The sequence below is a fragment of the Hippopotamus amphibius genome, chromosome 3 (genome assembly GCF_030028045.1).
Source record: "Hippopotamus amphibius kiboko isolate mHipAmp2 chromosome 3, mHipAmp2.hap2, whole genome shotgun sequence".
Lineage (NCBI taxonomy): Eukaryota > Metazoa > Chordata > Mammalia > Artiodactyla > Hippopotamidae > Hippopotamus > Hippopotamus amphibius.
Window position 1 is genome coordinate 140,222,003 of NC_080188.1, and position 26,723 is coordinate 140,248,725.

The 26,723-nt window shown below is 43.2% G+C and overlaps 2 protein-coding genes across 5 annotated transcripts in view; one reads left to right on the forward strand and one right to left on the reverse strand.

Moving 5' to 3' along the window:
* On the forward strand, nt 1-23,526 carry ATP1B1 (ATPase Na+/K+ transporting subunit beta 1). The gene is made up of 6 exons (XM_057729100.1): nt 1-609; nt 5,061-5,189; nt 16,247-16,402; nt 18,218-18,402; nt 21,008-21,088; nt 22,097-23,526. Exons 1-6 carry the CDS (start codon nt 513-515, stop codon nt 22,358-22,360), a joined length of 912 nt encoding a protein of 303 aa, XP_057585083.1. The 5' UTR covers nt 1-512; the 3' UTR covers nt 22,361-23,526.
* NME7 (NME/NM23 family member 7) overlaps nt 23,338-26,723 on the reverse strand; it is a 237,183-nt gene continuing 233,797 nt past the window's right edge. For all 4 annotated transcript variants that reach the window (XM_057729094.1, XM_057729093.1, XM_057729092.1 and 1 more), the window contains one exon: nt 23,338-23,625. In XM_057729094.1, coding sequence (XP_057585077.1) covers nt 23,593-23,625 — 33 coding nt within the window. In that variant the 3' untranslated portion in view covers nt 23,338-23,592. The remainder of the gene's footprint in view (nt 23,626-26,723) is intronic.

The following is a 26,723-nucleotide window of genomic DNA, read 5'->3' on the forward strand; positions in this document are numbered from 1 at the left end:
GCCAATTTCTCGGCTGGTGGCGGGCGCTTGTGTCCTGGGCCCGCAGCCCGTGTGTCTGTCCTTCCCTCTGACTTTCTCCTGTCCCCTGCCTGTCTCTGCGGAGGTCACAGGAGGTGGGGGCCGGGCGCGCGTCCCCGGTGGCAGCGGCAGCGGCAGCTGCGGGGTCGGGAAGCCCCCGAACCCCCAAGGGCAAGAGGAGCGCGTGGTAGACCAAAGAGAGCCCGCGGGCGGCCGTGCGCTCGCCAATAGGTGCGGGGCTCGGAGCCGCCCAGCGTGCGCGGTCCCTCCCTCCTCCCTCCGCCCCCGCCGCCGCCGCCGCCGCCTCCCCCTCCTCCCGCTCCTGACTCTGCTCCTGCACCGCGCGTCTGGCACTCTGAGAGCCGCAGCGGCAGCGGCGGGTGCAGCCTGCGCAGAGCCAGGCCGGGGACGCCGACCGGCCGCCGGGGAGGACGCGAGGGCGCACGCCGCAGTTACCCACCCTCAGTCCCCGCGGCAGCTGCTGACCCGCCACCATGGCCCGCGGGAAAGCCAAGGAGGAGGGCAGCTGGAAGAAATTCATCTGGAACTCCGAGAAGAAGGAGTTTTTGGGCAGGACCGGTGGCAGTTGGTGTAAGTACGGGGTCCACATCTGTCGCCCCGAGCGCCTTGCCTTTCCCGGGAGGCGCATCCCCGGCGCCGGGCCTGCGGACCGCTCCGCGCGCTCCGCGCGGGCGAGGGCGGAGCGGGGTCGGATGGTGAGCGCTGCGCGGATTGCGCCGGCCTGGGCTTGTCATCCTGTGCGGAATTCGGAGTCCCCGGGTTAGGCGCGGGGTGGGGATGGGAGCGCGCCAGGCAGAAGGTTGTGTATATTTTAGTGGTCTTGGTAATGTGCAGAATATCCGAGCATCGCTTGAGCGTTTCCGTCCTGGGAATGGTCAGGCAGTGGGAGACTGGGTATGTCTCTCCCTATAGTCATGTCCCAAGTCCTGAAAAATGAGATTTGAGGCTCAGCGAGAACCGCATGAGAGTAATCGGATCGAATGCAGGCGAGGTTGTGTATTATAGCACCTTTCTTCTATTCTAAATATGTACCTCAAAAGGCGGGGGGGGGCGGGGGAGAGGGAGGGCGGCGGCAGTGGTGGCAGAATCCATCCACTGCGGTATTTCGTAGCGCTGCCCAGAGTTTCCCCCGATGACCTACCCTGGAGTCACAGCCCAGAAATGGCCCAGGAAGCTCCATGTGAGGACTCCGTTTCTGAGCCTTGGCCCCAAAACATGGCAAGGTCTGGTTGTTTTCAGTGTCTACACAGAGAGAGATGCAGAATCAGGAGCTTGAGTTGATTACGGTGAAGGGTTAGTGTAGGAAATAAATAGCACAAAGGCAGAAGCAGGTTATCTTACAAGATTTTGGGCAGCCTGTTGCTTGGCTGGATAGACTTTTTTTTTTCCCCATTGAAAATTAGGTACCTTATTTGTCTTCCACCTCTCTACACGGGAAGGATGACTTTTCTTTTTAAGGTCATTTTGAAGGGCAGAGTTGTAGGCAAATCTCTAAGAGTGGTGACTGCGGAAGAGAGAGGGAGGGAGGGAACTCCCCCCTCCCGCATCACTGCCCCCTCCTTCTCCTCTAATACCAGCATCACCATCACCATCATCGACACCACCAGCACCACCACTGCAGCCACTAAGGGAGCCCTGGGTAGGTGCTGATGTGGTGCTCCTGATTGGAAGGATATGTGAGCGTTGGCAGGAGAATGAGTCAGGGAAATAGTGCTTGGCTGACATTTTGAAATGGAAGAAGGTGGAATATACGATTTTTGTAGAGAAAAAAGAATGCAGCCTGTAGTGGGTCTCTCTTGATTGAAAAGTAAAGGGTTAATAATGCATCACACTTCAAGGTTAGTCAAGGTGAAACCTCATCCCATACCTGTGTTGAGGAGCATAGGTATCCCTGAGCCATGTTAAATGTGGGTCTTTAAAGGGATGGCTTCTAACTTGTATTTCGTATTTTGTTTTGGGAAGACTCTCTTCTTCAATGGGATTACTGCCATAGTTTCTCATACAGAAAAATAGCTCTCTGTGTTTTCTTAATGTGGAAGGGAAAGCCTGAAGAACTCTGGGTGTTTTGTAGGGTGAACAGCTCCTGGCCTGGGCCATCTCCTAGCAACTCCTGGCAATCGAGTGAGGCCTGAGGGGTGCACTGCAGAATGGGCCCCCTTCTCCCAGATTCACTGGAGCTTCCTACCATGATGCTCTGACCCCAGCCTCGTCATGGGCCAGGGGCTGCATTGACTCCAGGCATATTGTAAAATTTGCCCTCTAGTGATTTTCCCTCTCACACAATATCTTTCTTTCCTCCTTCCAAGTCCAGAATAATATTTGTTTTAGAGGGTAAGGCAGTATGGAATGACTTGTTCTGTAAGCTGACATTTTATAAAGCAGCACCTCCACATGAGAGAGAGAGAGAGAGAGAGAGTGTGTGTGTGTTGATATTTGTGTCTTGATACCACATACAGCAAAGTGTCAATACACTGATTAATGAATGCAGACATTAGGACTGGTGCTCTTATCTCATCTTTCCTTCCATTTTCCAAGGTGCAGGTAGGGTGCTGGGCTAAAAAATCCAGTTTTTATTTTGTACTGATATGTCTACCCCTTTCAGGCAATGTAAGAAATGACAGAGCCTCTCATAGGCAGAGAAAGTGGCAGCAGCTGTGTATCCTATGGAGAAAATGCCACCTTTCCAGCACTGGGCCCAACATGGATGCCCTTGGGACCAGGGCAGGTTGCCCTTGGTTCAGTTCTGCTTGTAGGTAGATTTTCACCAAGTTGGATGCAGGAGGCTCGCCTGTCACCTGCTGGAGAAAGCGCAGCACACAAATCACCTGGTGATTTCTACCTTTTTATTAAGTTAATACCGGCATTCGTATGTTTTTATGTTTACCGCTGGGCCCAGATGCCATTTTCCCTTCTGCCTGTGACCTTTTGAAGGGTACTTGTTTTTGTTTTTTTTTTTTTTTCTTCCTAACTAGAAAACCTCTATCTTACTTGTATTTTTTAAAAGAAAGAAATATTGCTTCAAAGGAAAAAAGTCTCTAAAGCTTACCCTCTGTGTCACCCTGGCTGGTTGGTACAGTATGCTCAGCGGTGTATTTTGAGCCTGTGTGTCAGTGAGCCCACTGTATAGGCCCCGCCACACCTGCATCGTCCACTGTAACCAAGTGACCTCACAGCACCAACAGGGGAAACGCTAAGTAACATCTTGGAGCAAAAGAGAAAAATCCCTCACTTCCCTTAGGGTATAGTGTTGGGCAGATAGGAAAGGCTGTATCTCCTTACATTTAATCAGGGTGCTTGCAAAATGAGTCGTTTTTCCATAATTATATTTGTATTTTAAATCGTAGGCTCAATTATGTACCTCCTCCTGTTGTTAGGATTAGGTGTCTGGAGTCCAAAGAATGAGTATAAAAATGCTTCCATGGTTAGGCTGAGAGCGCCAAGACGAGGTGGGGGTAGCAAAAAAAGAGGATACAGCAGTTCTCTTTCTGACCATGTTATACCAACTCTTGCACCTCTTAGGAGCATTCACTGGAAAATTTTTCCAGCTCTCTTGACGTCACAGCCTTGCCATTTGCCTACTGCTGCCTGGATACAGAATGCAGCACTTAACCCTTGTCCTGCGGGGAGGCACTGATTGAGTTGGGCAGCTGTAGTTCTGGATCCTAGTCTTTTTATTTTTCCTTATCTTTGCTTGTGTCTTTGCCCCCCCCCCCTTTTCTTTAAATAGGGGAGAAAAAGGATTATGATTAAGTGTTCTGGTGTGGTTTTATGTGTGTTTTGCTTGTTTTAACAACTCTAGAGTATAATTTCCCTCGAACTATTTATTTGCTGATAGGAAAGTTGAGCTTTTAAATGTACAGAGAAAGCAAACCTGACCGATTTCAGCCACAGTGAACCCACTCCCTCCTTCTGTCCCTCCCGCCCCGCCCCCCCCAACCCGCACCCCCCAGAGAGCTCACACACACAGAGAGACTTCTTTTCAATAATACTTTTGTTTTGTTGCTTTCCCCCAAGAACCCCAGCATTTAATGCAGGAGATCTGAACGTTTTGAGAAGTAACCTAAGGCTCCTTTGTGCAGTCATGTTTCAGACTTGATAACCCTACGGTTCACTGTTCCCACTGCTGCCTTCACATTGAGTGTTTGGCTGGCACAGGGCTGCCCGGCGATGCCTAGTACAGCCTGATACTATGTGGCTAATCAGGGAGGTAATCCTTGTAAACCAGTAACTGATAGCCTCATTCCGGAGCATGGGCTTCCAGGCTTGTTATTTTTTGGTTTCTTGGCTCCATTCTGTTATCCTGTGAACTATGGGGAAAAGAAAACGCAGCTTATCAAGTCAGCCCTTAGTCTGAGTCCAGGCAGAAGATGAAATAAAAATTTGCTTGCCATTTTCACTATAGCAGTTCCTTCCTTTTTTGTTTTTGTTTTTGTTTGGTGCCCCTGGAAGGAAAGACAATGTACTTGGTCAGGAGAGCTTCACTGGGTTTCTTGGCATTTATTGCTCTTTCTCGGCAGAAAAACTCACAGGCGTTTGAATGTTCAGAGAAGCAGCCGCAGAGCCTGGATTGTAATATTGAAATGTCAAGGGATAAGTGACCAAAGGACACGCTGGTCTCTAAGGGAGGACATTGGCATATTTGAAACGCATTGCATAAGCACACAGATGTAGCCCTAGATATTACTGATGATCTTCATGACAGTTTTTTTAAATTTAGGGAATAAAATTACTTCCTATAAAGAACCTTAGTTCTAGCTGAATATTCAGCCTACGCTTAACCATCCTGCAGCACACATGCACTATAAAATGGAGGGCTGCCCATCCCCCTGTTTTTACCCCACCAACACTGATCAAGGGGGTGAGGTGCACTGTCTTGATCAGTGTTGGAAAAGGAAGCACTGAAGCCACAGGTTGGAGGGAAAGCCAGGGAGGAAATCCATTCATCTCTGGGAAGGTTCGCCTTGCATTCTGAGCATGTGACCGCATCATAGCCTTTCTGTTTCTGTCTGTTCTCCTTGCAGTTAAGATCCTTCTGTTCTACGTGATATTTTATGGCTGCCTGGCCGGCATCTTCATCGGGACCATCCAGGTCATGCTGCTCACCATCAGTGAATTTAAGCCCACATATCAGGACCGAGTGGCCCCACCAGGTAAAACGAACGGAAATAGGTTCAGTCCTTCTGGAGATAAAAGGAGTGTCACTTTTTCAAATGAGAAAGCATTCTTCTGAAAATTGTCTGCCATGTGGTCTTAAACCCAGCCTGGAAAGGAAAAATCGGGACTTGTGTCTGTTGCAGCCAGCTCTCCTACCCGCATTGCAGGCAAAGCTCCTGGGGTTGCAGACATCTTATTTTCCCAGCTCTGCTGGGAGGGAGAAGAGCCCTGGTCCTCCACCCAGCCTGCTGCTCACCGGCTCTGTGACTGCCGACCAGGGCCTCGCTCTCCTCATCCCTCCCACCCAAGGGCTTGGTTACTGGCGTCATGACAGGTCCTTTCCAGCTCTCACACACAGTTTGCACTTGCTTGAGGGGACAGTGAGTCAGATAAACCCTTTAAAAAACCACTTTAGCTCCCATTTTTAAAAGTTAACTTGTTTTTCGGCATGATGGGAAGCTCTGAAATGGCCACCTACTCCCAGGGAGAGGAGCCCTGACTTCAGGGGTCCATTCTTCCACCTGTTATTGACGGGCAACTTGATCCTGAACAAAGGCACTCTCTCTTTTCACTTCTCAATATTTATGCCTATTTCACAGGAGTGTTATTTACTCACTTTCTGGGCCCTCTTTGCAGGTTAACTAACTGTCTCCTTCACCTCTGAAAACTTGGGCCAACAAAGAGGTTATCATAGAGCAATGCAAACTGCCATACAAGTGTCCCTGCGGTGATGTGGGTGCTGTCACTGTTGAGTGATCTGCCCTGTACACATGCGTGTCCACGCTGGTCACTACACCCTGGGGAGACCCACGGCCCTCATGCCTGACGCTGACAGAAGGACGAGACAGTGGTGCAACCACAACCGATGGTTCTGTTTGTGATTGTACTGCCTGGCTCTTCTAAAAGTCATTGTCAGGAGGACCTGGAGAGAGGAAATGTTGCATAACTTCCTGGTTCTCACATTGTCAATGACCTTGAGGCTGCCGCCCGGGGGTGGGGGGGTGGGGTGGCGGCAATGACGCGTCCCCTCTCCACTTTCTCTGGGCAATGGTTTAGTAACAGCTGTATTGAGGTGACAATCTTGAGGCTGTCTTCATGGGACTGAGCGGCTTTGATCAAGTGTGGCTGCCAGTCACAGGCTTATCGTGTCCACTTCTTGGACATGAGAAAGACTCTTGGAAGAAAATCTTCAGAATATGGAGATGGAAGATACTGGTTTTTAGCCCCAAGTCAAGTAGTCCTCTACTGTAAGAAAAACCCTAAATATTTCCAGATAAATTTAGATCTAGGGTATTTTGGAAGTGAAAAAAAGAGAACATGTAAGTATATAAAATGACTTAAACCTGCTTAATAATTCACAGGTTCCAGCAACTATTTCCTAAAAGAGGTGGATTTATGGAAATGTTGAAGCAAGAATGCTGGTTTGTACAGTGAAATGTAGGATCTTAAGGAAACATGTTGGACACTGGCTTTTGTGACAGTAAAGCATAGTATGTCTTTTCATGGTTACTTCTGCTAGAGTTTTTACAGTAGTATTAGTAGTCATAATTTAAATTTGTGTAGACCTTTCATTTTTTTTCTCTTTTTTTTCCATTTCAAAGCTAATTTTCAATCATGATGCCATTTTCTAATAATTCTTATACTCGAAGTCAAAGGTGACTGCAAAGTCAAGCATTTTCTTTAATTTCCTAGATTTAGATACTGGTCCTCGAATTTAAAACTTTGGGGAGTCTGTCTTTAATATCATTAAAAATGTTCTTCATGTTCTTCACAGAAAGGGACGTTTCACTTTCAAAAAGGAATAGCCAAAGAGCTGGACCTTTTAAGTAAGGGCTTGTAAATGACCTTGCCTGGAAAATCCTCTGGCCGAGGTGCCCTCTCTCCATTTCTCTCCCTCCCCTTCTTCCCAGCCCCTTCCTAAAAGACACATTCTCAGGACCTATATTTAGTGTCCACACAGCAGTTGGACTGACCTGACAAACCGTCACTTCTCCAAAGGAATGCTGGTGGCTCATCTTAGAAATATGCATTCCTGTCCTTTGGTCTGAGTCACAGGAAAAGTGCTTCCTCAGTCCTCCATCCTCCCCGTCCTGTCTTCTGGGTTCTTTGTCATTACTCTGTCTCTCCTTTTCATCATCCCCTCACCTGTCACCTTGCCAGGAGAGTCTAGGCCAAGCTCCCTTTTACCCTCACCTTTCCAAGGAACATGGCATTAATTTGAAAATGATAGTGGCCTTTGAGCCAAGCCAGGAGGCCAGGTCTGCAGAGCACTTGCTGCCAAGAAGTGCAGCCTGTGGGCTCTCCCTGAGTGCTCCGAGGGACCCTAACAGTCCGTCCTGTTGAGTGGGACACAGATCCATCAGTCCACATAGTACTTAGCCTTCACTAAGCCTCGGTTTTCTCATCTATGAAATGGGAATAATACCTGTAGGGTTTAAAAGAGATGATAAATATATGTAAAGTGAATAGTACTTTATAGTTGCTAAGCTAGTGGCATTAGGTAAAGGGGTGGCTATTAATAGCCACCTCTATTTTTATAGCCCTATCATTTCACTGGAAGCAGCTTCTTCTTTTTGGATAGTGAATTCAGTATTTCTGGCTTTGGATGATATAACAGAGCTGCTTTGTACACTTAGATTTTCATGAAGGTAATAGAATCTTAGCATTCCGTGAAAAGCGTTTGGGAGAAGTTGAGTTAGGAAACACGTTGAAGAAAAATGTTCAGGTACATTTAAGTGACAGTGTGTTGATTCTGTAATCTCTCCCTCTAAAATACCCACCATTGTTGGGTTAGCCCCTGCCACGCTTTCCCTCCTGGCGGACCCTCTTAAGATAAGTCCTCAGCAGTGGTCAGTGGCATCTCTTCTCACCGTGTTAACGGTGTTGGATCTGGAGAGAGACGCGGTTGTCAGCACGCTGGAGAGGGCAGGAGGCACACGTGCGTGCCCTCCCACACACACTCACACTCACCAGGCCCCGTCCCTGGTTTGACCCTGCACTTCTCGCTGCCTGGCCAGTGGTGTAATGGAAAAGTCTCCTCTTCCATCCCTGCTGCTCCACCCCATGCTCACAGAACCACAGTGGGATGAAATGAAGGTCACTTTGTGCCAGTCAGGGGGTCCAGGGAGATTCCCAGCTACCTTGCTTCCTGGTAAGCAGGTATGAATGTATACTTTTCTCTTCCTCCTAAGTCGTGGGCAGATTTTTTGTTTTGCTTTGAAGTAAAGATGGCTCAGTGCAGGAAGAATTCATTTTATTTTATTTTATTTTTTGATGGTTTTATTTTATTTTATTTTATTTTTTTTTAATTTATTATTTATTATTTTTTGGGTGGTACACCAAGTTCAATCATCTGTTTTTATACACATATCCCCATATTCCCTCCCTCCCTCGACTCCCCCCCACCTTCCCCATCCCAGTCCTCTAAGGCATCATCCATCCTCGAGCTGAAGTCCCTTTATTGTACAGCAACTTCCCACTGGCTATCTCTTTTACAGTTGGTAGTCTATATATGTCTATGCTACTCTCTCGCTTCGTCTCAGCTTCCCCTTCACTCCCTGCCTCCCCAAACCTCGAGTTGTTCAGTCCATTCTCTGCCTCTGCATCTTTGTTCTTGTCTTGTTACTGAGTTCATCAGTACCATTTAAGAATTCATTTTAAAAGGGTCATAATTTCAGTGAGATGGTGACCAGCATTGAGGCAGGAGAACAAATAGTGTGGGCGAAGACCAGCAGCCCACACTGCCACCACCAGCAGACTCCATTTCATCTCGATGGCGAGAGGGAAACATCTTGTCTTCAAATCCATTAAAGTTATACAAGGCATCGTAATTCCAATCTCATGGTCATTCCAGTGATTTTTTGAGAAGTCATCATATCAATCTCAGAGTTGCTTCTGCTCCCCCCCCACTACATCATACCATATTACTCTCTTTCACTTACATTTCAAAGGGGGGAATTGGACACATTTGGCTTCCTTATACTTTGGAGGAATTGTTACTTCAGCGTGCTAACAAGGTGTCTTTCTGCTATTTCGTTAGATTCCATTGATCTATGGGCAGACAAGCTAAATATGTGATGCCCTCCAGGCCTGACTGGTGCTCATTTCCTTCTTCTCCTCTTTTCCCTCCCTCACATGGGTGCTGGCAACCTACTCCCAGAGTTTGAAGCTGTGGATGAGCTGGCATTGGTGGCGCTGGGATTTCCAGAAGCTCCTGCGCAGACTCATAGCTTGGTGTACAGTTGAGGGCAGCAAACTCCAAGTTCCTTTGCTCAATGAGCCTCGCTGTTTGGCCTCCGTAACTCACCCACCGTGGGTGCTTTTTCTTCATGTCTAAAGACAAGCGCACAGGAAGCTTACTGATTAACTTAAAAATGTTCTTGGAGCCACAGAAAAATGTGTCTTCAGATGCTCATTTCAGATGAGTGAGCAGAGCAGAGATCTCTGATGAATAGGACCAAGTAACGAATTTCATGCACAGATGGGGTGGGGGCGGGGGGAGATGAATCCATGAAGCTTCATGGAAGGCTCTTCCACTGTGCTCACTTGAGGGAGGGACTTGGGGAAGATGGTAGTGGCAAGAGCGCCCGCCTCACGGCCTCCATTTCTACCTCCATGTCTGCGATAAAATACCATGGCTTGGACTTGATGTCTGTGTTGTTCTGTGCTCTCATTCTAGGAAACTCAGGACCCCAGGGCCCATTTGACACAGAAAGATGAGAGAGAAGTTGGGGAGATGAAGGGGAGCGGGGAGGTATCACCTAGTGGCTTCCAACCAGAAAAGTATCTTTCCCCACACACGCGCATGAGTAGACATCATCAAATATCCTGGATAATATGGTGTCTTGCTTTTAGCATACTGGTCACTTAAATTTTGTATCTAAAATCAAAATACTATGTGAGCATGTTCATCAGTTTGGCCTTGGAGGAAAAAAACGTAATTAATGTAAAATAGTAGGATTTGACTATTTGTATTTTCCCATTTTAAAAGCGGTTGTCATTTATTTTACGGGGAACAAGTTCAATAATGAGCTATACAAAATATCGAAGATGCGTCCCTGTGAAATTCTGTGCGCATCTAAGATGGACCCCTCTGAACCAAATAACTCTCTCTCTGCTCACCTGAAGATGATTATACAACTACAGGAAAAAAAAATATGTCGATGAAGGGTAATTCCATAAACAGAGAAGGGCCTTCAGCCAGTGTGAGTGGCATTTAGCCTAGGAGAAAAGATTTCCATACACTGGGGGCTGTTCACATCCAAATCGGCTAGTCTAGTCCAGCAACCCATCTTGCTAAGACTTTGCAAAGGGAGCAACTTCTCGAGGGTTGGGGACGGCATAGATGTGATCTGCCTGGAGGCAGGGCGATTGACGTCAGCCGATCACAGGCCACAGTCAAAAGCTGAACCCAAAGCAGAAGGTGAGGCTTGGGCTACCGGTTTCCAGAAAGCACAGTGGTGCCTTTTCCTCTGTGCCCTGCCTGTATTTTGTTAGGTAAATTGATATTAATCCTGCAGAGGTAAAATAAAAATTAAAAACAACAATCAAAACCCATGAGTATCTTAGTGGCACTTGAAGGGGGAGAATTTGTGTGTGTTTGTACGTATGTGTATGTATGTATGGATATATGGATATATATGGATATATATATGTACCTAGATATGTATGAGCATGTGTGTAAAATCACACACCCCCAGCTTTTTTTTAAATTGAAAATTACTTTTTTACTTGGAATGTACAGGAGACACATGATTTATATGTATTGTGTGCATGGCAACCTTTATTTCCTTGCCTCCTGGAGGTTTCTGTGGAAAAGGATTCCTGTTTAGAGTATTTGGCCTAGTGATTTATTGGATGTAGTAAATGACAGGTACAAACAGCTGTGCTTTGGGATTCCCTTTGAGTAACTGTTACATGGTTAAAATGAATACATTTTAGTTTAAATACTCCAAACTCACAAGTAGATAGAGAAATTATAAGCTTGCTACCTTACAAACCTAACTGGAAACAAAATACTTTTTTCTTGATGAAAAGCCTTTCTTTTCTCTTTCCTTTCCCTTCCTCTTTTACTTGCTCAGGACCCCTCCTGCTCTGAACACCTACTAAAGCCCAAGATTGACTGTTTTCCTTATTTTTTTCTCAAGAGATGGGGAACCTAGGAGAGGCCAGTGTAATTCAAAAGCAAGTGCAAAGCCAAAGGGTTTTTTTTAAATTATTATTTTAACTTCAAATCTTATATGAAGTTGACATACTCATTAAAAACCAAATATTAAAATTTCACATATCCAGCTTCTTATTTCATTCCTTTCAGGTGGCCTTATTCGATAATGGTCAATCTGTAATTTGAGGCAAATGATCAGATCAGGGCTGAGCTATACAGAGCTCAGAGTGGTTGATGTCAGTTCAAGTTCAGAAGGCTAAAGAAGCAAAAGGTTACCTGGAATATGATTTGAAACTACAAGCTAGTGATTGGGTGTTCTGCTGTCTTTGGCCTCTGCAAACAATACTGGTCCTTATCCAGAGCTATAACTAAGAACCATAAGGAGTGGACAGTGTGGAGAGGACAGCTGAAAGTATCTGATGTAGTGTGAAAACAACTAATGAGAACCATCAATAAGATGGGATTTGTGTAGTCCCTGGAGAGGGTCATGCTTAAGGAATTTGCCTGTGGACTCAAGATAATAAAGAAGTTGCCAAATCCAATCCCATTCCTCCCTATCCCTTTTTTCCATTAGTCTGATAATGTAAATGGTTTAAAGGACTTAGGTATCAGGTCAAGGGTCCTTCATCTGCCTCTTATAAGTATCTAATTGCTTTAGAGAAATTACTAGGAATTTGCCTGTGGACTCAAGATAATAAAGAAGTTGCCAAATCCAATCCCCTTCCTCCCTATCCCTTTTTTCCATTAGTCTGATAATGTAAATGGCTTAAAGGACTTAGGTATCAGGTCAAGGGTCCTTCATCTGCCTCTTATAAGTATCTAATTGCTTTAGAGAAATTACTAGGAATTTTCCTAATGGTTTAGAGAAAATATCATCAGAGAACTCTCTTAATTAAGATCATCCAGGACACAACAGTCTGGGGGATTGATCTGTGATAGCTTCCAGGAAGAGAAATTCTCAGGTCAGCAGGCTCTGGACAAAGAGAAAACAGGAGGCAGAGGTGGTGGGTGATAGAGTGAGGGACCTTCCAGAAATGTGAGGAAGGGGAGCTGAAGGGCATACCAAGGAGGCGACAGCCACACTTGACTGTGGGGTGGCCTCCTGGCTATTTGGTATTAGGTATGTATGTGCTCCATAGGTGAGAGTTTAGAGAGAGAAGCTGATTGCATGACCTTAAGCCAAATGGTTCATGCTTTTCTGGAAGCAACATTTGGGTTAGAAGTTGAGTATCTTAAAAGGATAGTCACTAAGGCTTATATTAGTTACACCTTCTACGATCCTTCCGCAACTCCAGAGGGAAACTACAGAAGAGAGCGAGACATGGCTGAGCTCCCTGGGGTTGATGTGTCATTCCTGGGCTCACTCTGCCAAGGGCTTTTCACTGAAAATGGACGGGGCAGAGACCTTGGCCCAAGGTCTAATCCAGCTGGGCAAGTCACAGGATTGTAAGACCCAGTGCTTAACTGTCCATTTCACCTCTCGCATTCTCAGTTTCACCAGTTTCTGATGCTTCTCTGTACAGAACGCAGTAGAGATTCTCCAAATGTGTTTGACATCCATTTCTCTCATATGGTAACAGACAGGCTTGACAGGGCTTAGATCATAAGCCAAACTCTCTGAGGGATTTGGGCTCTTGGAAATTGGTGGACCCAAGACCAATTGTGTATAACTGTTTTCCGGGCCAGTGGTATCATTGTGTGTGTGATAATACCTGTATTTCCGGCAGTCAGATCTTAGATGACTAACAACACAGCTAATAAGAACCGCTGGTACAAGTCCCTGGGTAGGCATGAATTTAGTTTTGACCAGACCTCTTAGGCTGCTGAAGAATTCAGTCACTAGGAGTACCCCTTTGGTAGTAAGGAGCCCAGAGCACTGAGTGAAAGGAACTAATGCTTGAGGGTCTCACACGTGTCACCTGGTCTCTTTAATAGTGGAGACCCTGCACTTGGCATTGGGAGGGAATGCAAAGCCCTCTGCAGAATCCCACGCCCCGCTTTTTGCTCTCCTTTTTCTCTCTGGGGGAATCTGAGAATGACATCCCTCGTCCTCACACACACATCCAGGAGACAGAAGAGCCGCTGGACGAGAGGTGCAGAGGCAGAAGCAGCCAGGAAGTGAGAGGCGGACTGCGGGAAGGAAGGCTGGAGCCGGGCCAGAGGGAACACTGACCTTCGTGACCTTCCCCTTGCCGTTCGGGTCCTACTGCGTTTCCTCTCAATGGGTCCTTCTAGGGTCACCTCCCTCTTTTTAACCTGCTGGGTGAGATGCTCCAAATCTCACACCGGGCTCCCTGACGTTTTGTTAGCATTTTGTTTTCTGCTGCATCACCTGCTGTGCAGATGGACCACGGCTGGCATGGCTGTAACTTTTCACCCTGACGTCCCTGCCATCAGCAGGCCAGTTCTTCCCCACCTTCTTCCTTCCTGAGGACCAGGCAAGACCGCCTCTTGGCTTCTGACAGTGGGTCTCTTCTTCTTCACCCTTCATCTGTCCACTGCTCGCCTGCGTTCTGTTTCCCAAGGCTGGAAACACTGTTTAACTCTGTGCACATAGATCATCACTTAGTCCATTTCTACCCACCCCACCACCACCAGGTTCCAGGCAAACCTCCTGCCTGACAGATTCAAAGGCATTTGCCTCTGAGTTCTCTGGCCGCCCCGGTGCTGCCTTTCTCTGTGGCCTCTTGTGTGTGAATCTCCCTCAAGGCTCCACTCTCTCCTCACTCCAGCATTATTCTGGGGGAACGTCCCATCCCCCTGAGTTGTGTTAAACCTCTGGTTCTGCCTGCCTCTGCACTTCCCCCGGTCCAGGCAAGTCACCTTGACTTAAATGTTTTGTTTGCAACTCAAACCAGCAATGACCCTGCCTCCCACACATTCTGCATTTCAGTGGGGGGAGCCTTACTTACCACACCAGCTCAGGCAGGAGATCCCAGTGGAAGCTTCTACTCACCTCTGTTTATTTTACTTCATGTTTGCACGTATTTCTCATCTTTATCATGTGGCCTCTTTGTACCATAAGTAATCACAGCGCCAATTTTCTAACTTAATAATGTAGAATAACATTTTTCAGGATATATTTAAATGGCTTAAGTCATACAATTTTCTCTGGTTTGTGAGCATCATAAAAAAAAAGTTTTAATTGTAGTTACCTTTATTTTTAACTGAAGATTGTTTTCTGCTACTTCCCCTTTGACTCATTTCCATCACTGCTGACAGTGTTTTTTTTCCCCGAAATTCTTCAGGTTCTCCGTCATCTTTTCCGAGATGATTCTTAATGTCACTTGTAGTTTGTCTGGGCACCCTCTGTGCCTGGCTCCAGACCCTCACCTTCCTTGTTGTCATCTCCATCGTTTCCATTCCTCTCGGGAACTGCAAGCACAGGAGAACTTGCCCATTCAGCTCTCTGGGCTGGCCCCCCACTCATTATTTAACTACTTTTGAAGCTCAAAGCCATCCTTTATGACTAGAAAAGATAACAGTCATTTAGCCCAGCCCCTACTGAGCCTGGTCCCAGGCCTCACAAATGGTGCTGCTAAATGGTTACTCCACTCTGGTCATCAGTTCCACTTGAATTAGGTCATTATTTTCATACCCGAGTCACGACTGCTACACTCAGATTCTAACGCTGTAAAGCAATGGTTCTCAAACCCAGAGTACGTAAGGATCTCAAGCTTGTTAAGCAGAGATTCCCAAGTCCCACCCTTAGAGATGGGGATTTGGCAGGTCCTCAAGGGAGCCTGCAAGGCTGCGTGTAGTTTAACAAGCCTCTAGGTAAGCGAGAGGTACCCTGAGGGCTGTGATGATGAGGCAGCTTCTGTGCCCAACACAAAGAGGGCGGGTCTGGGAGTGGGGGTTCAAATAGGGTTGCCAGATTAGCAAATAAACATACAGGACGCCCAATTAAATTTGAACTTCAGATAAACCATGAATAATTTTTTTATGTATGTTCCCAATTGTACACATGACATACTTACATAAAAAATTATTCATGGTTTATCTGAAATTCAAATTTAACCATGCATTTTACATTTTATCTGGCCATCCTAGAATAGAATGCCATTGTGACTGACTCTCCACCCATCTTCGATAGTGCTGTGTCGTGTTGTTTAACTATCTATCTAGGAAGTCTTGTGAATGACAAAGGCTTTTAGAAGTTAAAGAATCTAAAAAGTCCATTAAAGAGTGGAAATCCAAGGTACACATACTTTGATTTTTACCCTGGCCAGCCCTTGACTGGCTCAGAATAACCACGTATGTTTGGAATGGAAAGCAGGAATAGTAACTGGACATAAATTCCGTATCCCTCCAGTTTAGGTTAAAAGATCCAAAGAAATGTCTCTACTGAGTAGTCTTGAGTCTGTAGCGTTTTCAGTGGTCATAAGTTAATTGATTAAAAGGAGTATGAAGGAAGACCTCTGTGCTCAGTCTTATGTGCAGTTAGGGAAGGGAAAGCCACCTGCACGAGATGCTGGCTAGTAATGCACAAGGAAGGACTGGAAAGATAACAGGCTTTAGAATACCACGTGCTTGGGTTGGAATTCCGGTTCCACCACCTCCTCTGTGACCTTGGGCCAGGTACTTAACCTTTCTATGCAAAAAGTATTTTCATTCATAAAACAGAGATATGCCTATCATGAAATATTTCTGGGGAACTTAAATGATACTTGATATCAAGACATAGTCATTGGTACTTAGGTACTTAACCTAAATGCCAGAGAAGGGATTTCACATGAGAGAGACGAATTTAACCTATTCTTTTTAGCCAGAATAGGCTAAAAACAAAGGATGTTTTATATGTGGAGAGTCTGCTTTTGAAGGATCTTGGTTGACTGCCTTCCTAGTCATGATTTTCTCTGTGTTTTTCTAACTTTCTGCCTGCTCTAGGATTAACACAGATTCCTCAGATCCAAAAGACTGAAATTGCCTTCCGTCCTAATGATCCCAAGAGCTATGAGGCATACGTGCTGAACATAGTTAGGTTCCTGGAGAAGTACAAAGATTTGGCCCAGAAGGATGATATGATTTTTGAAGATTGTGGCAGTAAGTAGACATATTTTGGATGTTTGTGGTTGTCAATTCTGATTTCCTGTGTCCATTTGTTATTTAATGAGTGAAAGATACTCCTGAAATAATTAAAAGATTGAACTCTGGCTACATTGAGAAGATACTTTTTCTTTTTTTTTTTTAAGCAGAAAGACTTTATGGGTTAAGCTTGGATACAGTGAAACAAACAGTGTAGCCTCAAGTATTACTTTGACCTGTATTTGAAAGGTGCCTTACTTCTGAACACTCCCAGACATCTCTGTTTTTACTACTCAGACTCAAAGACCACGGTTAACAGATCTGATTCTCTTACATCCATTGATTTTGAGAAATACAATTGCTTATGTTTCCAGATTTCTGTGTCCCTCCCCCCCCACCCCCACCCCCAAACGCCTGACCCCTACAGAAGAGTTCACAGGACCTTCTCTCACCAAAATGACCCTTTGGTGTGAACAGCTGTAACCACACGGATACTGATGGAGGAGGGTTTATGGTCAGGGCATATTTTAGACCCTGGCCAGGATGGATAATGAAATTTGTCTTAGGCAGCTGAGCATCTGGATGAGGGAAAGACTGATGAATGTAAAGGAATGGCTCTTAGTTTCATTAAGCCATTGACAGGAACGCATATCCCCACCCCACCCCCCTTGCTGCCTGGAGTGTGTATTTCCCAGCCCTGTTGTCATACCTACCAAAATAAGATGCTGCTCTGAGTTATCAGGTGATACCAGAGTTTCTGATTCAATTCAAGCATTTATCAACTCCAGGTCTTTACATGGCAGACCGTTGTATAATATGGGGTGAATTGCCTTTTTAAGTCATTTTGAAAAGATCTAGTAATTTAAAAGAAACACTTTCACTAAATTTTTCTCTTTAGAATTTAAATGAGGTCTTCATCTAACTCTGTAGTAACTAAAAGGCCCAGAAGATAGATAATTAGAGTGAATCACTTCCCGGGAGATGGACTGAATTGAGGCACTTTATTATTTAAGGGAAAATAGTTAATTTGTGGACTTAAAAAAAAAATATATATATATATATATATATAACTTATGGTATTTGCATAGTATTTGCATCAATTTCCTGAACAATGCTTTGTTTTAACTTTGAATTCTATTTTCATTTATATGTTCTCTGGCTTTGAAATAAAAAAATGCAACAATAAAAGTTCTCAGTTGAACACCTTGTAAAAACTCACAGTGTTAGAAGACAAAAACTCAAAAAAAAATTTTTTTAAACCCTGAATAGTGGTTGAAAAGGAAAAACAACTCTTTCCTACTCTCTTTTTACTGTTTAACATGTTAATTAGCCGCATAGCTCCAAGAAATCCAATCATGAAACTGCCAGTTCTGAAAATTATTGGCAATCCTTTTGTGTTCTAATTATAACGTCCCTGTTATTGAGCTAAGCTGATGTCAACCTGTGCAAACCAAGCTACTCATGAAGAGAGATCCAATTTCCTTTCAGTCTTCTAGATAGCAGAGTCATCCATTATTTAAAGAAAGAGGAATATTGGCAGAGACCAAACATCATGTGCTGCGCATCAAGCACTGTGAAGCTTTGGTGTGGTGTCACTTACTGGCTATTGCTTTTGGTGAAATACATTTTTAAGGTCAGTGAAGAGATGAGAGATGGCTTGCTGGAAATCCTTTCTTCATTCAGGTTATAATAATATAATACATTTAATACGTTAAGTGCAGGAGAGCCCTGTCTTAGAATAAGTCATAGTGACAAGGAAGAGAGCCCTGTCCTTTCTTCATGGTGCTCAGGGAATTGTCGGTACAATGTGAAAATGGCGTTTGTGGTTTTCAGATGTGCCCAGCGAACTCAAAGAGCGAGGAGAATTTAACAACGAAAGAGGAGAGCGAAAAGTCTGCAGGTTCAAGCTTGAATGGTTGGGAAATTGCTCTGGAATAAATGATGAAACTTACGGCTACAAAGAGGGCAAACCATGTGTCATTATAAAGCTCAACCGAGTTCTGGGCTTCAAACCTAAGGCAAGTAATATTTTAAATCATAGAATTTAGATGAGAGATTCACACTTGGATGTAGTCCTTAATTGGTATGAGAAGAGATTCTAACAGACTTTTAAAGGACACTCAGTGACAGTTTTGAAGCCCAGTAAGTAGAGTAACACTGAAAACCTCTGTAGCTACCTTGAAAAATTCTTAGGTCATTAATCTCATTTCTTAAAGTTGGAGAAATTCTGTGTGGCAAAGCCAAATTGTGAAGTAAGTCCTGTGGCCCTGTTCTAGATTTCTGTGATGTAATTCTATAATATAAACTCTTTAAAAACAAAAGAGAAAAAGATATCTTCAAATTTAAACCCCCAGCATATATAGCCATATGCAGGCTTTGGTACTCTAGGAGCCACAGTATTTAAAAAAAAATTATCTGGCAATCTGAAGAAATTATCTGGCAATCAGAAAAAATGGGTTTTCGTTTTTTTCTGAAGATTTCGTTGCAAAATTAGAAGTTGAATACTGTCTAGGTTGAACTTTTATAACCATGCCATTGGCTTTTGCTGTTTTTGTGACTTATAAATGGGTAAATATTACTAGAGATCATCGAAAAATTGCAAATTGCATTCACTCACTGTTTGGTGGGATGATAATAATTCGTTAAAATTAGAAGAAAAAATTGTAATAGTGTTATCTCTGTTTTTATAAAGCTGCTTATTTCATTCTCTCCCCAACTCATGAATTAAAAAATGCTGTCCTTTTCTTTTACACATGGGTTCTTCCAGAAGTTTTCTCCCATTTGCTCATGTGAGCATTGCCATTAAGAGGGTAGTTTTTGGTTCTGATAGGAATTGACTGCAGTATACAGAGTTATATGAACAAACTTACTTTATTCCTGGAATCTGGTTCTTGTGCTCATTCACTTTGTATTACATGCTATTTATTTCCACAATGCTTGTTACCCATGAATAATATTTTTACAAGAAAATCAATATAGAGATGAAAAGTTTTATTAACATAACTGAAGGATATATCAAAACTCCTATCCTGCCACCAGAGGCAAAAATGGATGAGTGGGTGGATGGACGTTTTCCTGGCTGGCTGGCTGGAGCTCCTACAGAAATCAACACACCTCTCAACAGAATTTTAATCTTCTTTCCTTTTAGACTGGGATAGAATGGAAGAAAAATGGTGAGAGCCATTATGTCACACTGAGAGCTGATATTCATATTGCTTAACTCTTCACCAAGCTATTATATATATTATAAACCAGCTATTTAGCAGTGAAAGGGATTGGTGCAGTGTGTCCCAAGGACTGGTTGTGATCTTGGCTCTCTGACTCCCTCACTTTTGGCAATTCCTCTTCAAGGACACTGAATGATATTTGTGCCCCACAGAGGCAGTACTTCTCGTCTGTTGTGATTGACGTCTCATCCCATATTTATAAAGATATTCTGTTAAAGTGATGACTTCAGCTACTCTTTCTTTTCAGCCCCCCCCGCCCCACCCCCCACTTTGGATTTCCCTTGGTTATCCATCACCACTTTCTGATTCAGCACCTCATCCCAAATCCCCAACTCTTTTGTTGTTGGAATTACAGAGATTACAGTACTTCACATCTCACTTGATGTGCCCTTTTCCTCACTCCCTGAGGAATAGATTCTGGTAACTTCTTTATCAGTAAACATCTTTATCAATAAGCATTTTCTCTTCATATTTTTAAAGATAAATCTGTTGCTGGCAGGAAGTTCTGAGAATCTAGATGATCATTTTCTTGTATTCCAAAACAAAGAGCAGTACCAAAAATATTAGTCCCTTACTGACATAGAGAATTGTCCATCTTCTCTGACTTTGATTAGGCTATGTATGTATTACATCTCATGTCAAGGCTCACGTGCTCTGCTGATGTGAGTAAGCAAGGGACTTCTTTGGGGGCGGTGGATGTTCATCACACTTCTTCTGAGGTGGATCTGAGCCAGGGATGTAGGAAGGCAGGCCTTGGATAGTTCACTACAGCAGTAATCTTCAAAGTGTACTATGCGTCCCTTCCACGGATTCACCCTTTCATTTAGGGCAATGCCACCTTTATCTGTTTTACATACTGGACTTTCCTAACAAAACTGGGACTTAAATGACAGTGCTCTACTGGAGATTTAAAAAGAAAAGAAAGAAAGCTTTACTTGAAGAAGGCGTACTTGAGGGAGAAGGAAGAAGGATGGCATCATTTATTCATGGCTTGGGAGGAAAGCCCAAGTTTTATAAAAACAGAATTGTCAACCAACCTTTCCATCTAATTATAACCTTAGCAAATGAGAAAAGAACATTATTTCTGAGTTGGCTCTTACTTTTCAGTGTCCTTGAATAAAGCTTATAATGGGTTGCCATTAGAAGTTCCATTTAGTACTGGGCTGCATCACAGCTTAACTGTAGTGGTCACAAAACTTGGGCATTTTCAAGAAAATCACAGCATGACCTTTCCTAGATTGGTTAGGGGAATCATTCATTCTGCTGCCCTCAAGTGTTTGGCTGTTATTTCAGTTGACCAAAGCGTACTAGTTTGGGCTACAAGTTAGTTTTACTTTTCAGAAATTAAAAAAAAATTCTTTACAAACTTATTGACCTATGTGGGTTTTATTTTTAGCCTCTGAAGAATGAGTCCTTGGAGACTTACACAGTGATGAAGTATAATCCATATGTCCTGCCTGTTCAGTGCACTGGCAAGGTAAGGAAACCTTTAGAGTTAGTGAGGGGGGGGGGGGGGGAGGGGGGGCAGGGGAGAGAGGAGAATGAATGAGATTGTTTTAAATTAGAGGTAAAACTTTAATATGGGAAATAAGACGCACGGCTTCCAGGAATTAGCCTTAGCCTATTGAGTTGTAGCTATCCTGGGTACAACTTCTTAAAAGAACAGAAAGATGTAACAAGAATAAAACCATCTGTGAATTTCTCCATGATAACAAGAAACTAAAATATCTGAATTTAATCAGTTGGAATATTGATTCACAGAACTGAGAGGTGCACTAGCCCACACAAGTGCTTCTCTGGCTCACATGGCGTGTTAAAAACTTGAGGCCAACGTTTTTCTTTTAATTGACAATTTTACATTGAAAAGTTGTTTCTGCCTTTTCTTTAAAAAGTATTGAAATTCTTAAGGTAACCATCAATGCGTACTCCCTTTAAATCTGAAAACAGGTACCTGACGGACTGTTTAGAGAGAGAAACGGAATAAAGACAGGGAATCTCCAAACAGTCCAATTTTATGTTGGCACCAAGAAAGGAAATGGACGAGAAAAATGAAAGGCAAATAGTTAAAGTTTCGGAGATGTCATTGAAAATATCCACTGAGCCAACACTGAAGAGTTTCTTTCAGTGTTGGCCCTATTTCTGGGAGGTCGTGTTGGCTTGAAGAAATGCTTACCTGGCTTTTGCTACAGGTTCCCATTCGTACGAGGAGCACAGCCTCCTCTTATGACCATTTCTCAAGGCTACTGTGGATCAGGCTGAGTTCATGTCATTGCTTCTCGTGTGAGATACGGTACCCGTATCCTCCAGTGGTTAATGTTCACCTCCTCCTGGGAGGGATTTGAGCCAGCATGTCAGAGGATGACTGATTTCTTCCAGCAGTAGCTTGCAAACTGCTCTGTGGGACTGAGAGTCTCATTTGTATGTGAGTACAAATAATCATCCCGGATGTAAGCCATTAAACTCTCACTTCCTCTCTGGTTTTTAGCGAGACGAAGATAAGGAGAAAATTGGAACCGTGGAGTATTTTGGCCTGGGCGGCTACCCTGGTTTCCCTCTACAGTATTATCCCTACTACGGCAAGCTCCTGCAGCCCAAGTACCTGCAGCCCCTGCTGGCCGTACAGTTCACCAACCTCACCACGGACACTGAAATCCGCATAGAGTGTAAGGCGTATGGTGAGAACATTGGGTACAGTGAGAAAGACCGTTTTCAGGGACGCTTTGATGTAAAAATTGAAGTTAAGAGCTGATCACAAGCACAAATCTTTCCCACTAGCCATTTAAAAAAGTTAAAAAAGATACAAAAACAAAAACCTACTAGTCTTGAACAAACTGTCATACGTATGGGACCTACACTTAATCTCTATGCTTTACACTAGCTTTCTGCATTTAATAGGTTAGAATGTAAATTTAAAGTGTAGCAATAGCAACAAGATATTTATTCTACTGTAAATGACAAAAGAAAAATAAAAATTGAGCCTTGGGACGTGCCCATTTTTACTGTAAATTATGATTCCATGACTGACTTGTAGTAAGCAGTGTTTCTGGCCCCTAAGTATTGCTGCCTTGTGTATTTTATTTAGTGTACAGTCCTCTAGGTGCACACTCTGGTCATTTTTCAAGCCATGTTTTATCGTATCTGTTTTCTACTTTATGTGAGCAAGGTTTGCTGTCCAAGGTGTAAATATTCAATGGGAATAAAACTGGCATGGTACTTTTTTCCTTTTTGGGGTTTGGCTCTTTCAAAGATAATGGCCCATCAGTGAGCATTTTCAACACACTCCATAGTCTTTTCCTGTGGTGTTAGGTCTTTATTTTTTTTTTTTTCCTGGGTCTGGGTGGGGGGTGGAGTGGGCTGTCATGGGGGAACTGCCCTTTAAATTTTAAGTGACACTACAGAAACACACAAAAAGGTGATGGGTTGTGTTGTGCTTTGTACTGAATGCTGTCTTGACTCCTCTTTCCCCTGTCCTCCAGTCTGTTCTGAAGCTGTGTATGAGATCTGGAACGCCCCTCACTTTGGCTAGTGATAGGGCTGATTAATTTGCTTTGTACATTTTCTTTCACTTTCCTTTTTTCCTGTCTCTGGAGGCATCACATGCTGGTGCTGTGTCTTTATGAATGTTTTAACCATTTTCATGGTGGAAGAATTTTATATTTATGCAGTTGTACAATTTTATTTTTTTCTGCAAGAAAAAGTGTAATGTATGAAATAAACCAAAGTCACTTGTTTGAAAATAAATCTTTATTTTGGACTTTATAAAAAGCAATGCAGTACCCCATAGACTGGTGTTAAATGTTGTCTACAGTGCAAAATCCATGTTCTAACATATGTCATAATTGCCAGGAGTACAGTGCTCTTGTTGATCTTGTATTAAGTCAGGTTGAAACAATGGACAATAAAAGAATGAACACATTCCTCATGTGTGTGATTCACTCTTGCCTAAATGCCCCAACCTGTGATTCTTCACTTTCTACACTGCTAGTTATCCAAGATCTTGAAGAAATACTGAACCTGAAAGACAAACGTGTGATTTCATTAGTTCATATGGAAGTTCTGCCTTTTCCACCCAACAGAGGGCCAAGAGCTAGGTCAGGACTCTGGACACCAAGGGGCACATCCCTTCCAGTGAGACAACCAGGTTAATCAGAGGCAGAAACTCAATCAATGAAGTTTTAAAGTTCAAGTTTAGAAATGTTTTGCAGTGATACTCAGTTTAGAAAACATGAAATTTTGGTTCCTGCTAGTGCTTCACGAGTTATGGCTGTTAAAAAAAAAAAAAGGTCAAAGTTGTTAGTAATCTCAAAAAACAAAGTGAGGTTAGCAATCAAAAAATTTGGCAGAAGACCTAAATAGGCATTTCTCCAAAGAAAACATACAGATGGCCAAGAGGCACATGAAAAGATGCTCAACATCACTAATTATTAGAGAAATGCAAATCAATACAATGAAATCACTTCATACCAGTCAGAATGGCCACCGAGAAAAAAATCTACAAATAATAAATGCTGGAGAGGGTGTGGAGAAAAGAACTCTCTTGCACTGTTGGTGGGAATGTAAATTGGTGCAGCCACTATGGAGAATAGTATGGAGGTTCCTTAAAAAACTAAAAATGGAGCTACCATATGATCCAGCAATCCCAATCCTGGGCATATATCTGGACAAGACTATAATTCAAAAAGATACATGCACCCCTATGTACACAGCAGCACTATTCACAATAGCCAAGACATGGAAACAACCTAAATGTCCACTGACAGATGAATGGATAAAGAAGATGTGGTGTATATATATAAATAGAATATTACTTAGCCATAAAAAAGAACGAAATAATGCTATTTGCAGCAACATGGATGGACCTAGAGATTATCATACTAAGTGAAGTAAGTCAAAGACAAATATATCACTTATATGTGGAATCTAAAATAGGACATAAGTGAACTTATCTACAAAACAGAAATAGACTCAGACAGAGAGAACAAACTTGTGGCTGCAAAGGGATGGTGGGGTGGGGGAGGGATGGATTGAGAGTTTGGGATTAACAGATGCAAACTATGATATATAGAATGGATGAACAAGGTCCTACCATATAGCACAGGGAACTATATTCAATATTCTGTGATAAACCATAATGGAAAAGAATAGGAAAAATAATGTGTGTATATATATGTGTGTATGTATATATATATCTATATAAATATAACTGAAGAAAATAAAATGAGCATGTGCAAAAAAAAAAAGGTTAGGTTTGAGGTTCAGTAAATTAAGAAGGTTTATACCTTGCTTTTTGGTTCACCTTTTGGCCTAAGTCCATATTTAGCCATCTATTTAAAAATCAGCCTTAGGGTGAAAGAAGATGAAAATGAGCTTTCTGAAAAACATTCTCCAGGTATAACTGAGCTGAAGATTTAGTATCACTTCACCCACGTGGGAAATACCCAAACTAAAATCTTGGCATTGTATTTCAGAAAATGGAAACCTTTCACAAAGCCTGTGCAGCCACAGCTTACATCAATCCTTCCTGACTTCAGGCTGGTCCCAAGAAATCCTTTAGTACGAAGCTAAAATGCCTCTTCAATTCGGCTCTCCTCCTATAAAGATGGACCCAGAGGCCCAAGGTCGTTTATGTGACAGCACAGCTTGTTCAAAAATAGCAGTTAACAGCTTAAATTCCCACCTTATTGCCCCACATTTATTATCCTGCCGATCCACTTCTCTCGTTTATTCTTTAAAAATACTACCTGAGACTTTGCTATCTCTAGAGCAGCAAATCATGTGATGGCAAATTAATACCAGAGGAACAATGACTCCATTTAACAAAAAAGAGCAAAGGGAACTGTGAGAAATGGCACAACTGCTTAGCTGCAAAGATTTTAGAAGCCCTCCTTAACAACTCAGGAAATACAGCAAAATCCATAAATGGACAACACATCTACAAAAAACTGCGTTTCTCAAAAAGCAACCCCCACATACACTGAAATAGACGGTATTATTCCTTTAACAGAAGATGGTTTGTTTTGCTGAAACATCGGCACATTTTGCAGAGTACGTGAGTCTTGACTATGTGATGTTTATGAACAAGAAGGGGGGATGGCTTTACATCTAAGGAGAGGGGAGTATTTATTCAAACTGGAAGGTAGGTTGTATTTTTGAGACTGTTCTCAGGTCACAACTTTGGTCAGACACACTTAAGCCCCTGCCTTCATATGAACCTTGTACCTTCTGTTCTAAGACATTGTGTGTATGTGAATATGTGTGTGTGTGTGCGCGCGCACCTGTGTACTCTCTGCCTACTCCTTCCTTCAAGATTCTCTCCAAAACTTGCTTCCCTGTAGCCTTTCCAGGTGGTGCCAATGTATTCCTCACCCATGAGAGTGGTTATATCTCCACTAGGAGACTGGGGAAGTGGTTAGTGTTCTTTGGCTCAATAGGTATTCACTGGCTGCCTTCTCTGCCAAGTACTCTTCTAACTGCTATGGAAAGACCCACAAGGGACCCTCTGCTGCTCACACTCTAATTTTAAGCACCTGCATATTTCTGGAACTCTTGCTTCTAAACATTTATCATGACTTTCTCTCCTCGCATTATAAGATGACACATTTCTTGGGTGTGGAACAGTGCCATCTACTTTTGGGTTTTTGGAAAGGAGTTTTCATACAAGTCCAGCCAATCAAATATTGAATTCCTCACATAGAATATAAAAGGAATGAGTTTGTCAAAGGCAGTGTTTCTCAAATGTGGTCTGAGTACTACTTGGAATCAAAAGCACTGGAATAGTTACGGAACAGAAGAAAAAGGATTCTTTTTTCTTTTTTTTTTTTTTTCAATCCATCATATTCCCTAAAGGAAAGTTTCAGTGTGATGTTAGCATGGCTTCAACCCAGGTTAATCCCCTTTCAAATAAGGGGAGATAGGCCTGGGCTCAGAACCTTGGGCAAGCAACATTATCTAGCTAGAACTTAATAACTTCTTGCTTTCATTGTATTTGTTACCCTCAATTAAGGACAAATAATACTAGTTTCCCACTTATGGCAAATAAATATTTCCATGATGGAAAAGAAATTTATTCAACTATCACAGTGAATGGACTTAACTATCACAGTGAATGGATT